Source organism: Peromyscus californicus, unplaced genomic scaffold (genome assembly GCF_007827085.1).
Source record: "Peromyscus californicus insignis strain IS unplaced genomic scaffold, ASM782708v3 Scaffold_20__1_contigs__length_68692818, whole genome shotgun sequence".
Classification (NCBI taxonomy): domain Eukaryota; kingdom Metazoa; phylum Chordata; class Mammalia; order Rodentia; family Cricetidae; genus Peromyscus; species Peromyscus californicus.
This window is the reverse complement of record NW_026294503.1, coordinates 1,826,404-1,841,668: the sequence shown is the minus strand read 5'-3', so window position 1 is coordinate 1,841,668 and position 15,265 is coordinate 1,826,404. Positions and strand designations below refer to the sequence as shown.

The following is a 15,265-nucleotide window of genomic DNA, read 5'->3' as shown; positions in this document are numbered from 1 at the left end:
GGCCAAAGGTTGGTCTTCACTGACCTTCAGTATGTCAGAGAATCTATTGGGAAATGGTCTGCCCTTCACAGAAGCTTTTACTTTTAAGTGTATTTTTAAAGCAGATTCAAGAGAAAGACTCATAGAGTAAAATACTTTTGGAAGTGTAAACTCGCATAAGGCAATCTGAGTCAATCGGCACAGCATAACCAGCTCCATGAACTTTACATTTCCTCTTTGAATTATTAAGAACCTTCCTCTCATATCTAAGACTATAATGCTTTTTTTTTTTTTAAATCTGGAATCAGAATTTCAGGCAATGTTTTAGCTAAATATTAATCTTGCTGATTTAGAGGACCCTGGTCTCACAGGAATTGGGTTCCATACATTTGGCAAAATACTGCTATGACCAGAGTTTTAGGATTATTATTGAAACAAGGCTACATATATTAAGTTTTTAAAAATTTCAATTTGCTAATATTTAATGTGAAAAATGTTTCTACAATCTACATATTTATCATTTTAATGTGTTTTTTTCTCCAGTGAGCACATTTTCATGGCATTAGGAAGAGTATGTGATAGTTACATAATGCATCCATCACATGATTTCTCCAACATGGGCTCTAGAGGGGAGGAGGGTGCATCTCCCTAGGGCACCAACAGTGCTGGGGCCAGGCAGCCGCAGTGACGCAGAGGGCACCTTGGGATAGTTTAAACTCTCAGGGGAAACATACTGAGCAGGCTGCTGTTGAGCTGTGCATACACGACTACTTAATGCAGTCAAGAGGTGGGTATGTACTCCCACGGCCTGAATGAATCACTCAGACCTCAAGGCATTATGTTTGGGACCCTCTGCCTGAGGCATTCCCAGCACGGTCTGGCTGGAATGGAGGCAGGGTTAACCCCGGGAATGATCTCCATTATCTAGAACTCTTTTCTGTTCTCCCTCTGAGCACACCACAGCATGTGCATTGTCTTAGAAAAGGAGAGGAAGCATGTTTACTTTCTAACAAGAGCCCCAGTATCTTTCCACAAAGGTCAACATGAATTTATTTAGCCTGGGAGAAGAGCCATCTGGCCCAATACTTAATGTGAAGTGAAAGCCAGGCATGACACATTATTATGTTGATGTGGATGCCCAATACTGACATGGGCAAAGGAGAAACTTATATTGCTTTGTGCCATGAAAAACTAGATCACTCCAACCTTCTAGAAGGTCTCTGGGGCAGACATCAGCACATTTGGTTTTTAAATTAGAATGCCAACATTAAAACCCCTAGTTCTTGCCAAAAAAGAAATCTTTAAAATTATGGAGTATTCTAATCCTTAAAGTCCACATTATGGTCTCCAGATATCATTTTCCACCAAAAAGAAATGGCTCCTTGGAGAAATGGCGGACCACAGATCTGCTGTAGGAAATGTAGGAGCCTATGTTATGCTGGAAAGCAAGAACACTGAAGAGCTTCTGATGAGGCTCAACTGGTCATGGATGGCCTAACCTGAGCATCAGAGCCATGTACTGTGATGTGTTTGCGTTTAGAGAAAGCTTGCGTTCTTCCTTTCTAAAGATACACAATAGGTCAGAACAGTTAGTTTCATTTAGGTTCATTTACACAATTTATCAAAAGACATGTAGTTTTCAGTGGAATAACCTCCATTCTTTACTGTTTGTTGTTGTCTGGATATTTTACACTTCTGTGTACCGGTGTTTTGGATGCATGTATGTCTGTGTACCGTGTGCATGATTGGTGCCTGTGGAGAGGATGGAGCCAGATCTCGAACTGGAGTTAGAGGGTTGTGAGGTACCATGTTGTGCTGGGAAATGAACCTGCCCCCCCCACCCCCCCCCCACCCCCCGCCAGCAGCCAGTGCTCTTTCTTAACTGCTGAGACATCTCACAAGACTGTTTTGGTTTGTTTGGTTGGCTGGTTTTTGTTACTGTTTTCCAGGTCCAATTATTATCTATGTCATGGTTTAAATGTGAAATGCCCTGGACCCCCAAGACTCATGAGTTGAAGGCTTGGTCCCCAGCTAGAGGATCCAATTACTCAAGCAACTGGATAACAAAGGCTCTGACCTGACCAATGGATTAATCTATTAGTAACCCTATTGATGGTTTCATAATCTGATGCCATTACTGGGAGCTGATGGAAACTTTCCGAAGTAGGGCTTACTTAGAGGGAAGCAGGTCACTGGGGGTCCTGACTTAGTCAGAGGACTCTCCATAGTGCTCTCTGCTTCCTGGCCTGCCCACCACAAAGTCTGCTGCCATGATATTCCTCCTATCTCACCACAAGTCCATGGTAATGGAACAAGTCCAATCACATGACAGAAATGTCTGAGTGTAACCCAAAGAACCCCTCTCCTTCTAAGTCATTTCTTTCAGGTATCTGTCACACTGACAAAGAACTACAACATGGTAGACCAAGCAGATGATAAACATGTCTTAGCCAGGCGTGGTGGGTGGCACACGCCTTTAATCCCAGCACTCAGGAGGCAGAGGCAGGCAGATCTCTGTGAGTTCAAAGCCAGCCTGGTCTACAAAGTGAGTTCCAGGACAGCAAAGAGAAACCCTGTTTTGAAAAAACAAACAAAACACACACACACACACACACACACACACACACACACACACACACACACATCACACACCTACCGTGGTGTCATTGCTGGTAACATACACCAGGACATCAGAGGAGTTCCTGCCATTGATGTATCGGTAGCAGCTCCAAACACAGCTTATCAAGTAACCCTGCAAATAAAGGTCACCAAGTTTTTAATTTTCAAACTGCAGATGACTGAAAACAATATGCTAAAGTAACACTGTAAAGTTTTTGTTTACATGCACATGTGAACGTTACTAGACCTAATGCATTTAAAACTGCAGAAGTTGGGGCAGTATTTCTGGCATGGGTGCACTGCTTGTTCACCCACTGGTCACTGGTCACTCGTTCTTTGGTAAGAGGTGAGTCAAACTTGCTGTACAGCCTGGGCTAGCCTCAAGCCCCCTCCTACCCTGCTCAGTACCCTGACTACAGGAGTCTCTGATTTTATTTATTCCATTTTCAGAATGAAGCATCTAGAGGTACTTAAGATGAACACTCAGAAGAACAATGGCTAGAAACGATGCACGAGAGATGTCAGACCTGGGACTTTCCCTGTGCTCTTACTCCAGGCAGCTTTAATTGGATTAGAACTCAATTATTTCAAAATGCTTCCGTAATGCTAAATGCTTTGACTAAAAAAACGGTTAAACAGAGAAATGTCACACACTGCTATTAAAGATGTCAAGCAGTATAGCATGCCCCCCCCAACCCACCCCCACCCAGTTTTAATCAAGCTATCACAGGACCCAGCAATCCTACTCCAGGGACACGTATGTCCACAGGACTGGACACCCATGTCCACCCACACTTTATTAGGAATGTGAAGAGCAGCATTTTTCACTTTGGCAAAGTGGAAGCGACTAAATGTTTGTCATGTGCTGGATGGACATGTGGCATGCCTAAAGCAGGGCACACTGCCGCCATCCTGGTGACACAGCAGGTCACCTGGGAAGAGGGAACCTCAGCTGAGAAAACCCCCCATCAGACTGGCCTGTGGATAAGCCTGTGGGCTTTTTCTAAGTAATGATTGATGTGGGAAGGTCCAAGCCACTGTGCAACCCCTGAGCCTTGGGTTGTATGAAAATGGGAAGCTGAGCAAGCAATGGAGAACGCCGGTAAGCAGTGTTCCTGAAAATCGCTGCTTCAGTTCCCACCTTGACTCCCCTCGATAGACCGCAACCCGGGAACATAAGGAAGATAAACACTTTCTTCCTCCAAGTTGCTTTTGGTCATGGTCTTTACCACAGGAAGAGAGCAAAATAGGGCAGCAACCTAGGAGGAAAAAAGCCATCCACAAAGACCAACACACAGCTGACTGTATTGATGTAGTGTCCACATCAATCCAGAGACAGAAAGCAATGTACTCGTTTTCCAGGGGTGGAGGGGACTATGAAGGCCTGGTGGTAAGTGGTAGGAATGTTCTAAGCCGCTTGGCGTGGTGGCACACACCTTTAACCCCAGCATGTGGGAGGCAGAGGCAGGCCTAGATCAAGTTCCAGGACAGCCAGGGCTACACAGAGAAACCCCATCTCGGGAGGAAATACAAAACTAAATGTACACAGCCATGAAGCTACAGCTGCACACTCATAAGTGCACTAAAAACACTGACTCACATTTCCTTTAATAACTTATTGAGAGAGAGAGAGAGAGAGAGAGAGAGAGAGAGAGAGAGAGAGAGAGAGAGCGTGTACACGAATACTCACATCTATGTGCATATGACATTGTGCATGTGATTGGAGGACTTTTGTGGGTGTTCTCTTCACTCCACCTTGTGGGATCCTGGAGTTGACCTGGGTCAGTTCACCAACCTTGCAGCAAGGACCTTTCCCCACCATGCTGCCATCTCACCAGCCCACATACATTAAGTGGTTGATTTTTTTTTTTTCCTCTCCTGGAGCTGAGGACCGAACCAGGGCACTGCGCTTGCTAGGCAAGCACTCTACCACTGAGCTAAATCTCCAACCCCTAAATGGCTGAATTTTATGACATGGATTGTAGCACAATAATAACTGTGTATGTGTGATATTTATTCAAATACTTGCATCTAACTTTTGTGATGCTACTACTAAAAACACACAGCACACCGTTCTGCACGCTGCAGTATTACATATAACCACTGAGCCGTCATCTCTCCTTGACTGGCCTGTGCAGTTCAAGTCAGTATTTCTCTCTCACACAGACAACAGAATATAATGTTAGGAAACCAAGGGGACAGATTATTCTGTTTATTTGTTTCGAATTCAGGAGTACATTGAATATTTAGTCCATAAGGAGAAAATTCATGCTTACCTTAAATGTCAAAATAATGCTGATAAACAGAAGAATAATAAGGACCAAACACGTAGGATTCACGGACATTATGTCATCTCTGTAGGGGAAACTGGGAGGCTGAAAGGGAAAGGGGCCTCATTAGCAAATCTCGTTCATTTTCAAGACATATTCCATAGGCAGCAACCCAGGGTGCTCACTTGAGAGCAGATGATTGTTATTTAGGACAGATACAAAATTCTCTCCACCTCTACCCATGAAACAGCAACAAACAGTGAGCGAGCAAGGAGCTCCTAACTCAGGCACCCCAGCAAAGGAAAGTCTGCACAGAGATCGACAGAGCCATTGCACCTGGCATGGATTCCTGGGCGACAGCACCCAGGCTTTGAACTGCCTTTTCTTTAAGTCAGGGATTGTCACTGAGTTGCTCTTCCTAGAGGAATTTCAGACCTTGGTTTTGGTATATGGATATTAGTTTGCTAAAGGTGGTTTTTGTGTAACAATAAAAGGCTTTTTGCACAGTATTCAGGAAACAGCCTGGTCTACACAAATTCCAGGACAGGCAAGGCTACTCAGAACCCTATACCGGAAACAAACAAACACACAACAAAAACAGAAAAACAAAGAAAAAAAAAGCTGTCTTTGCAAAGTCAGGAGGCAGTCGGTCTATCAGAAGCTGGCTCCCTGCTGCTGCCTACACTCTGCAGCCTTGCTCTGCAGCCTCTGACTTGCACAGCACAGAACAAAAGTCAAGAGGAGGAGTCGTGAGAGACACGAGGTGCCTGCCACGCAGTCCTCCCTCTGCACGATGGAGCACCATCATTGTGAGCTATTGGTGCACTTCTGGTGTGACTGGGTAGTTTTCTTACTTCCTTCAAGTTCTGAATACTCTGAAGGGTTGTGCAGGACAAGGAGAAAGCTACTGAAGTGAGTGTCTTTGCTAAAGGCACATCTTTCTAGACATTGTAAACAGTGACGATGAATTACCAGGGTAAAAAAAAAATCAAAAGCACACATCTATAAAAAGGCACACGCACTTATTATAGACATTCAACACCATGCCCAGCTCAGAATGACCATTATATAGTATAGAATTTTTTTGGCAGGGTAATGGGAAGTTGAGACAGGATCACATATAACCCAGGCTGGCCTCAAATTCACCATGTAGATAAGAACTTCTGACCTTGAACTTCTGCCACCTCCCCTGGCTTCCTGAAATATTTCATTTGTATTATTTGGTTTATCATTACAAATTAAAAGTGAAACCTCTCTTTTTGTTTGGTTTTGTTTTTAGAGGCAGGGTTTCTTTGTGTAGCCTTGGCTGTCCTTGAAATTGCTCTGAAGAGTCGGTGGCGGTAGCTCACGCCTTTAATCACAACACTCAAGAGGCAGAGGCAGGCAGATCTCTGTGAGTTTGAGGCCAACCTGGGCTACAGAGTGAGTTCCAGGAAAGGTGCAAAACTACACAGAGAAACCCTGTCTCGGGGAAAGAAAAAGAAAAAAAAAGACAGAAAGAAAAAAGAAAGAAATTGCTCTGAAGACCAGGCTGACCTCAAACTCACAGAGATCCTCCTTAATGGGATTAAAGGTGTGCACCACCACCACTTGGTTTTTTTCCCCCCTTTTTCTTTCTTTAAAGAGTATTATCATTCCTCTCAGCTCCAACAACACTGTCATTGTACCACATGATGGCTCAAAAGTGAATGCAGAGTAGCAGAAGGAAGTCACTAACGTCCTACATGCCTTGTGTATGGGGCGCTCTATGACAATCTCTGCAGCCCAGGGATGTGATATACAATAGCACAGGGCTGCTGCTGGCCATCCTCACCTGTCCTTACCACCTTCCAGTCCAGCCCACATGTGATGAGCCTGTTGAGACCGGTTCTGGCTCATTTCCAGCGAGCTGAGGAGCCCAGCAGATGGTCGTCAGAGTTAACACCAACCCTCAGCACAGAGGTGAATTCTCCACCTGCCCACCACTAATCAGACCCAGTGTTCTGGGTCATAAGAGGCAACTCCCAAAACTGGCACGTGGAACTTTTTAGACACCATAGTCCATCAGCATGGGCCCGACTCTTAAGACAATAATAAAAGGAATGACCGTGGAGACACTTCTAAGGAGCAAACACTAGGGCCTTCTGTCCTGGGAGTGACAGGTGCTCTCGCATGACCGTGAGGAAGCCTATGAACGATTCTCCTCTCAACCCCTCCCTCCCACCTGCTAGCCTTTCCCAGTGTCCCACCACATCCTGCAGCTTTACCTCTCTTTCTAGAAGAACCCTAGTCCTTAGCCTGAGTTCGGAGACTACCACAAAGGCTCCATGAAATGAGCACATGGGTAGTCTGTGATCCTAGGGGCCAGGCTGAGGTAGGAGGCCAAGCTAGGCAACTCAGCAAGACCCTATCTCAAATGGAACTCTAAAATAAGCAGAGGCTGTAGTAGTGAAGTGTTTGTCTGGCATGTGGGAGTCCTGAGTTTAATAGTACCACATTAAAAAAATTATATACAGAAAGAACCTTTAAGAATAAATATCTTAGCCTTTAATCCCAGCTCTTAGGAGGCAGAGGCAGGCAGACATCTGAGTTCAAGGCTAGCCTGGTCTATATAGTTGATGAGTTCCAGGACAGCCAGGGCTACACAGAGAAATCCTGTCTCAAAAGCCAAAAAAAAAAAGAATGAAGAACATCTTGCCATTTAAAACAATTTTAAGGGTCTGGCGAGTTGGCTCAGTGGTTATGGGCACTTGCTGCTCTTCCAGAGGATCCGGTTCAATTCCCAGGACCCATTTTAAAAACAAAACAAATAAGAATCCAGGGTATTATTTCAATGTCACAGAGAAACTCTGTCTCGAAACTACCACCCACCTCAAAAAAAACAATTTAAAGACACTGCACTTTCAGACACATTTCACAATTTAAAAACCCATGATTAAAAAGCGCAAGGGCCCAGAATTATTCCATCTGATGACATAAGAAGCTCCTGGATATCCAGCCACCAATATTGACTCACGTGTTCATAAAGGACTTACCAGGAATCTAGTCCTCAAATGACAGACATGTGGAGAGACCAGTCTATGGGGAACGAGTCTGAGAACCACTGCACAGCAGCTTCCTGTCTCCCTATGCCAACAGGGGAGAAATGCCACCCGCTGCTGATACCTGAGCAATCCGCACAGAGACTCTCCTCGGGAGGCACGTGAACGCCACTGCTGCCCTCACTGCCTTATCTCCCACGTTCGGGGAAGTCATGATGGTTACAGCATCCCAAAAGCACCCTAGTAGTCAGAACTCCCACCTTTCAGAAAACACTCAGCGATCTGACCAGCCACTCCAGTGCAAGTTTAAAATCTGCTTAACATATGTCCCGATAATGCTCTGTCCTTTACTCAGGCAGACCTCTCAGGACAAGGGGCAGAGAGCGGTGGGAGGGCCACCTACCAGCTGTCGTATGTACTCCTGAATGGAGTTTGGATAGACAAGCACGGTGATCGCAACCAAGGTATTCAGGGCAAAATCAAAGATCTGGTAACAGAAGAATGGGATGATCCACGCAGCATGTTGCTAAACACAAGGAAAACAGAATGTTAACGTGTTGGATTTAACTGGACTTTAGTCCACCAATCTGAAGGGACCTGGGACTGGCAGTCATTAAGCCATGACAGCAACTCGTATGCCAAGCTAGGGCAGTCAGGCAAAAATGGCCAGTGTTCATGATAACGTTGTTTCCCCAGCTTTCCTAGTACCACGAGGTATTAGAGATTTCTAAAGATTCTTGCAGAAAACTATGAATAACCCCACACTCTGAATAGGCAATCCCACAGGCTACTCTAATGCAGTAGTTCTCAACCTGTGGGTCGTGACCCCTGGGGGGGGTCAAATGACCCTTTCATAGAGGTCGCCTAAGACCATCAGAAAACACAGTTATTTATATTATGATTCGTCACAATAGCAAAATTAGTTATAAACTAGCAGTGAAAACAATTTTATGGTTGGGGGTCAGCACAGCCTGAGGAACTATATTAAAGGATTGCAGCATTAGGAAGGTCGAGAACCACCGCCTTGGTGGAAGGGCCTAAAGAAAGGTCTGGCACGTCACTGCAGCCACTTACCTTGTATGCTCCGTAAGTAGCCATTGCACATATCAGGATCATGAGGAGAGAGATTGCGATAGCAATGCACATATCTGGGGAAAGGTCAAAGGGGGCAGACACAATCAGATCCGCTACTGAATACACTGAGTTTCTCTTCAAAGTTATTTTGGTTATAAACCAACCAGAGGGGAAAACTTTATGCTGCATCAACCATCAGAGCTAACAAGTGCCCTGATGTTCTCCCTAAACCCTAAGCGACTGTATCGTTTGCTGCAGAGATACTGGTTACAGATACCAAGTTGGCCTTCTGGTCCACTAACTATAAATGCTCATCGTCGGTCATCCTATACTCACACAGGTGTCTATTTGCATCTTATACACTCATGCATATAAAACTTTTCATACCTTACTCATTCGTTTAAAATTAAAAATCTCAGTTTCTTTTCAAGACCCTAATGTCCAAAGTCAAGTGATTCCACCTCTCACCTCACTCCCCCAGTCGGGCCAGCTACATCACATAACCATGTTCAAACATCAGTATCCACTAGGCCTCACGCCTGCAGTCTCCTTCACTGTTTGTATGATCAGATTCCCTTCTCACTGACGTAGGTCCCAGGCAAAATCACCTCTTTGGAAAGCTTCCCCAAGCATCCCAGCTGGTATAGCCTCCCCACATGTGGAATTATCAATCTTATTCTAATTGTTTCTGGTGGTTGCTGATTTCTCTTCAGGTAAGAGGACACTACATCGTTTGCTACCACCATCATCCAGGTGAGAGGAATGGCCCTCTAGCAGCAACATGTGGGCACTGGGCACACACAGGGAGAAGCTCCAGACTCAGTTCTGAGGGTATAAAATACCTTATTAATGGCATTTATACTGATTACAATCATTGCAACCAATCTTGTTTTCCTGTTGCCTTTCATAACATGGCTACTGAAAACAACACGCTCACATACTCTTACTGCACAACTGGTCTGGAATGGTGCCTGAAGGTACTAGCCGGACACTTCTTTATCCAGGAAGCCTGTAGCATATGGTGCAGCCATGCCGCTAAGTCCTAATGCTGAGGGCACTGCAGTATCCTTCCCAGCTGAGGTAGATGCTGTTCTTACTGAACAGAGTATAAAATGAGGGCTTCTGAGATACTGTGCCTGTGACTAAATCTGCCATAGTGGTTAATCTTGATTGCCGATTTGACTGGATCGAGAAGCCCCCCCCCCCCCCCCCACACACACGCTGAGGTTCCCAAGGCAAAAATAGGAGAAAGGCCCCTAGAGCATGACATCAGTCCCCACTGCTGCGCTGCTCTGAACTGTGAGGAGAGGGGGGAGAGGGGAGGGGGAGGGGAGGGGAGGGAGAGGAGGGGGAAAACAGGGAAGGAAGAGGAGGAGAGAGGGGAGGGGAGACCTTCTGTATATTTAATAAGAAAAAATAGTTTTGGGCAGTGCCTTTAATCCCAGAACTCAGGAGGCAGAGCCAGGCGGATCTCTCTGAATTCGAGGCCAGCCTGGTCTACAGAGTGAGTTCCAGGACAGGCACCAAAACTACACAGAGAAACCCTGTCTCGAAAAAACCTAAAAAAAACAAAACAAAACAAAAAAAGTAGATTCAATAATCTCCCTTTTTATCTTATCATATCCTGAGTAGATCCAAAACTCTACCTTTTATCTTATCATGTCTATATCTTCCTTTTTTTTTTTTTTAAGAGCTGAGGACTGAACCCAGGGCCTTGCGCTTGCTCGGCAAGCGCTCTACCACTGAGCTAAATCCCCAGCCTATATCTTCCCTTTTTTTCAGAGTAGATTCAATGATCTACCCTTTTCAATATCCTCTTTTCTCTCTTTTTTTTAAAAAACAAGAACCCTATATATTTCTTTAAAAAAAAAAAAAAAAAAAAAAACACAAGAACCCTGTATCTAATCTCCTTTGTTTAGCTTTTTTTTTTTTGACCATTAACAATTAACAATTTGTAACCAACCATCGTAAACAATGACACTTATCCATAAGCCACTGAACCACCAAAAACCACCCACCCCACCTCTTGGGAATGTGGCGTTGTGTTCTTAAAATTACTTCCTGCTGTCTGAGGGTGAGGGCATCTTTAGGGGATCCTGAAAAGAAAAATTTTGGGTTCAGTGTCAAGTCCTGGGATAGGTAGCTGTATCATTTGTTGTCCAGTCTCTGCATAATGGGAAAGTGCGGGGCTTGTTTCAAGTACTTGTTGAGTAGTCTATGAGGCTGGATCATCTCAGCTAGCCATCTCTAAATTGTCCTGAGCAGTTTGTAGTCCAAAGAAGATCCTTAGGTGGTGTTAATCAGCTTAATGGCTTCATCATAGTTCACGTGGAATCATCATTGTGGGATCCCATCATCCTTCGAAGATTTCAAAGTTGCTGTTAGGCATGGTCATGGTTCCCTGGAGATTTTTTTCTTTTCTTTTCTTTTTTTTTGGTGCCTCCTCTGTGGTTTGGAGCAATCAGTCTGATAAATATCTTTTTCTCAGAACCACGAACGTTCTTCCCTAGAAGAGAATATCTTCACAGCAATTTCTTCTCCCTGCCACTTGCCTTGCCAAACTTCTCCAAACTGACCTTTGTCAATGCTTTCTTGTAACTCGATGGTCCTGGCAAGTGTTCTCTGAACAAGCATCAGTAAACCTTTCATCCCCAGTAACAGCGTTGCTGCCGTCATCAACATGATGAAAAGCAGCTGGCAACTCGGAGCAGCAGCCACTGTCTCCATGGTCCCACTGCCACTGTTTGTGGCTCAGCCCCGGCCGCAGCTTCTCAGCAAGCCTCCTAGGCTGGCTTCAAACTCGGGATCCTCCTGCCTCTGCCTCCTTCAGCAAATCTTACTAGCGTGCGCTACCACAACCAGCCGAGTGCAGCTCGGGTCTGAGCTGGGGACTGCAAGGCCACAGGCAAAAGGCTTTCTCGAGAATTAGTACCCGACAAGTTGGGTGCCAGATGTAGGACGAATCTAAAAAGATCTTATTAATAAAAACAAACCCGGAGCCAGATATTGGAGTGAATGCTGGAAGATCAGAAAAACAGTACAAAAAGCCACAGCCAACCTTACCTTGCCAATTCCTCAGCAGATCTTGTTTCCTCAGACTGAAAGCTTCTGAGTCCTCACCCGAATGGATCTCAGCTGAACTGCTGCTAAAAGTCTCAAAGCTTAACAAGACTCTAGTTCCTAGTCCTCACGTCTTATATACCCTTTTTGCTTCCTGCCATCACTTCCTAAGATTAAAGGCGTGAGTCACCATGTCTGGCTGTTTCCAGTGTGGCTTTGAACTCACAGAGATCCAGATGGATGTCTGCCTCTTGAATGCTAGGATTAAAGGTGTGAGTGACACCATTTTCTGGCTTCTATGTCTATCTAGTGGTTGTCTGTTCTCTGACCCCAGATAAGTTTATTAGGTACATAATATATTGGGGGGACACATTATCACCACACAGCCTATTATAGGATATTCTTTGACTATTTCCAAGATCTTTAGAGAGACAAATAATAAGTATTCAGACAGGAAAGTAAACTAAAAAGCTTTATTCAAGAAATGAAGATATTAATATACACTATACAAACCTTAGTAAGAACAGTGGTGTGTCCTATGGGGGGGGGGGGCATACTCCAGCCATCCCCTTGATGAGAGTCATAGGTTCAAACTTCGTAATTTTTATCTTTATCAAAGAACATAAACCCAAGGAAATTTAAAAGGTAAAAACAAAAGCCATGAAATGAAGTACACTCTGAGCACTCACATAAGTTAAAGATGGGGAAATTTTGGAAATCCTATTTCTGTAAGTACTTCTTCCAACTACTCTGCACAAACTGGCTATATCCCAAGCACTTGAAGAAGCTTACATAGACCCAAATTGTAAATCATAACACAGAGCAGGTAAGATGAAAATGGGCTATATACCATTTCCAGTAATCCAGCACATCTCCCAACCCACAGAAATAATACAGTATCAACAGTAAATAAGAGTCCCTCTGAGGAATCAAAGTGCATTCCTCCCTAGGACTCACAGGACAGCTCAGTAGTAGAGTGCTTGCCTAATGTGAACAAGGCCGTGGGTGCAATCCCAAGCATAAGCCGTCCAACAGCTGACCCTGTCTAATAACGGGATTCCCTGATCAATAGTAGCTCTGGCCGATGCCAGGCCCACTCTCTGCAGAGCAGCCTCCCCACCTCAACATCAGAGCACACTATATCAAATTATTCCCTAAACTAAATTCCTGCTTTAATTATGCAGTTCTAATGTGAAAAGGATCCTAAAAAAAGCTATACCACAGGTACAAGAGGCAATTAGAAAATGTTTCCTGGACTCAATTAGTCACGGAGACAGCACGGGCACATAAAAGCTACCTGAAATACCTGTGTTCAACTCATCTAATTCTGTTCCCGCCACCTCCTGACTGTTTACTCCTCAGAAGGCTGGCAACTAACTCACTACCTAGGTTCAGGTTCCCATATCTTGTTTCATCAGACTCCTTTTACATCTAGGTCTTCTCTAATTTCTGGCCACATTGCTGGCACCACCGCACACGAAAGCAAACACTATCAGTCATCACAAAGTGTAGGAACTATTATTATTTGAGCTCTCAATGGTACGTAGGTCCTCAGAAGAAAATGCAAACCCTTCAAACCTCATGGTGAAGACTAAAAGGCCCAGGCTTACACCCCGCTTTGGGGGCTGCAGAGGGTGAAAGGTCAGGGAGGAACAAGCAGTAAGATACTAATTTCATCGCCCGAACAGAAGAGTTGAATACTTTGAATTTGTTGATTGTTTATAACTTCTCATTGAAATATAAAATTCACCCCAAAGAGGGATTTTGTAACTTGCTAATTTTATGCTTTTAAACAACATTTACCTAGTAGGTTTAACCTAGTTTATGATAAGCTGCAAAAATTAACAGGATGTTGTCTTTGTTCTCAAGTCGATAATTAGCTATTACGGATGGGAAGAGAGGGAGGGATTCTGGGAACAAATGGAGGGCAACTCAGACAGAGGAGGGGATTGCTAAAGAATTAACATGTGTAAGCTCATGGCTTTAGTACATTCATAAAGCTGCATGGCCATCACCACAGGGCCCAAAGTATTTCCATCCCTCCAAAACCAATCTCCAATACTCATTCACGGTCATTCCCCACTCCACTGCTCCTGGCCTCTACTAGTCCACTTTCCATTTCTTTGGACCTGCCTACGCTCATATTTCACACATGTGAACTACAGAGGACATGGGCAGGAACCCAGCTCACTTGTATTTTTCTTTTTGCGGGGTGTTTTCTGAGACAAGGTTTCTCTGTGCAGTTTTGGTGCCTGTCCTGGATCTCGATTTTTAGACCAGGCTGGCCTCGAACTCACAGAGATCCGCCTGGCTCTGCCTCCTGAGTGCTGGGATTAAAGGTGTGCACCACCACTGCCTGTCATCACTTGTATTTTTGAAACAATGTCTTACTAATATTTACTCCTAGTGGGCCTGAAAGACATACCCCCTCCTGCCTCAGCCTCCCCAAGTCCTGGGATTACAGGCCTGTACCACCACGCCCAGCTTTGGATTCCCTCTTGAATTATAGTCTTTCACACACTTAACAAGTGTCTGGATAATTTTCTTTGGTATAGAAAATCTGAAAAAGCAAATCTATGCTATAAATACATACTGTATCAGTGAGGTGGTGGTAGCGCACACCTTTGATCCCAGCACTTGGGAGGCAGAGGCAGGCGGATCTCTGTGCATTTGGGGCCAGCCTGGTCTATAGAGCAAGATCCAGGACAGCTAGAGCCAAGATTACACAGAGAAACCCTGTCTTGAAAACCAAAAAAAAAAAAACCAAAACAGTCTTGAAAACCAAAAAAAGTAAGAAATTAATCAAAATGTAGTCAAGGTGCTGAATGTGCCGAACCACATGACTTAAAAGGTACATAGATAAATGTACGGATTCGAGGCTGACAATCGATGGAGGCTGAGAATCGATGGATATTTATTTTCCGGCCAATCCATTCCATTTGTCAATGTTTTTTTTTTTTTTTTTTTTTTGGTTTTTCGAGACAGGGTTTCTCTGTGTAGCTTTGCGCCTTTCCTGGAACTCACTTGGTAGTCCAGGCTGGCCTCGAACTCACAGAGATCCGCCTGGCTCTGCCTCCCGAGTGCTGGGATTAAAGGCGTGCGCCACCACGCCCAGCTATTTGTCAATGTTTTTGATAACATGAAAAATTTATAAATGATAAATATATATGATTAATATTTTTAACAGAAATGTCTAAAAGCTAGATGTTAAAGTGAGAAAAATTCCTCTATTTTCTTTGTCCT

The 15,265-nt window shown here is 44.3% G+C and overlaps 1 protein-coding gene across 1 annotated transcript in view; it reads right to left on the bottom strand.

The window, feature by feature from the left end:
- Laptm4b (lysosomal protein transmembrane 4 beta) overlaps window positions 1-15,265 on the bottom strand; it is a 62,691-nt gene that overhangs the window by 7,166 nt on the left and 40,260 nt on the right. The window contains exons 3-6 of the mRNA XM_052747595.1: window positions 8,963-9,036; window positions 8,292-8,414; window positions 4,875-4,973; window positions 2,636-2,731 (exon numbers count right to left, since the gene is read on the bottom strand). Of these exons, the coding sequence (XP_052603555.1) occupies window positions 2,636-2,731; window positions 4,875-4,973; window positions 8,292-8,414; window positions 8,963-9,036 (392 nt within the window). The remainder of the gene's footprint in view (window positions 1-2,635; window positions 2,732-4,874; window positions 4,974-8,291; window positions 8,415-8,962; window positions 9,037-15,265) is intronic.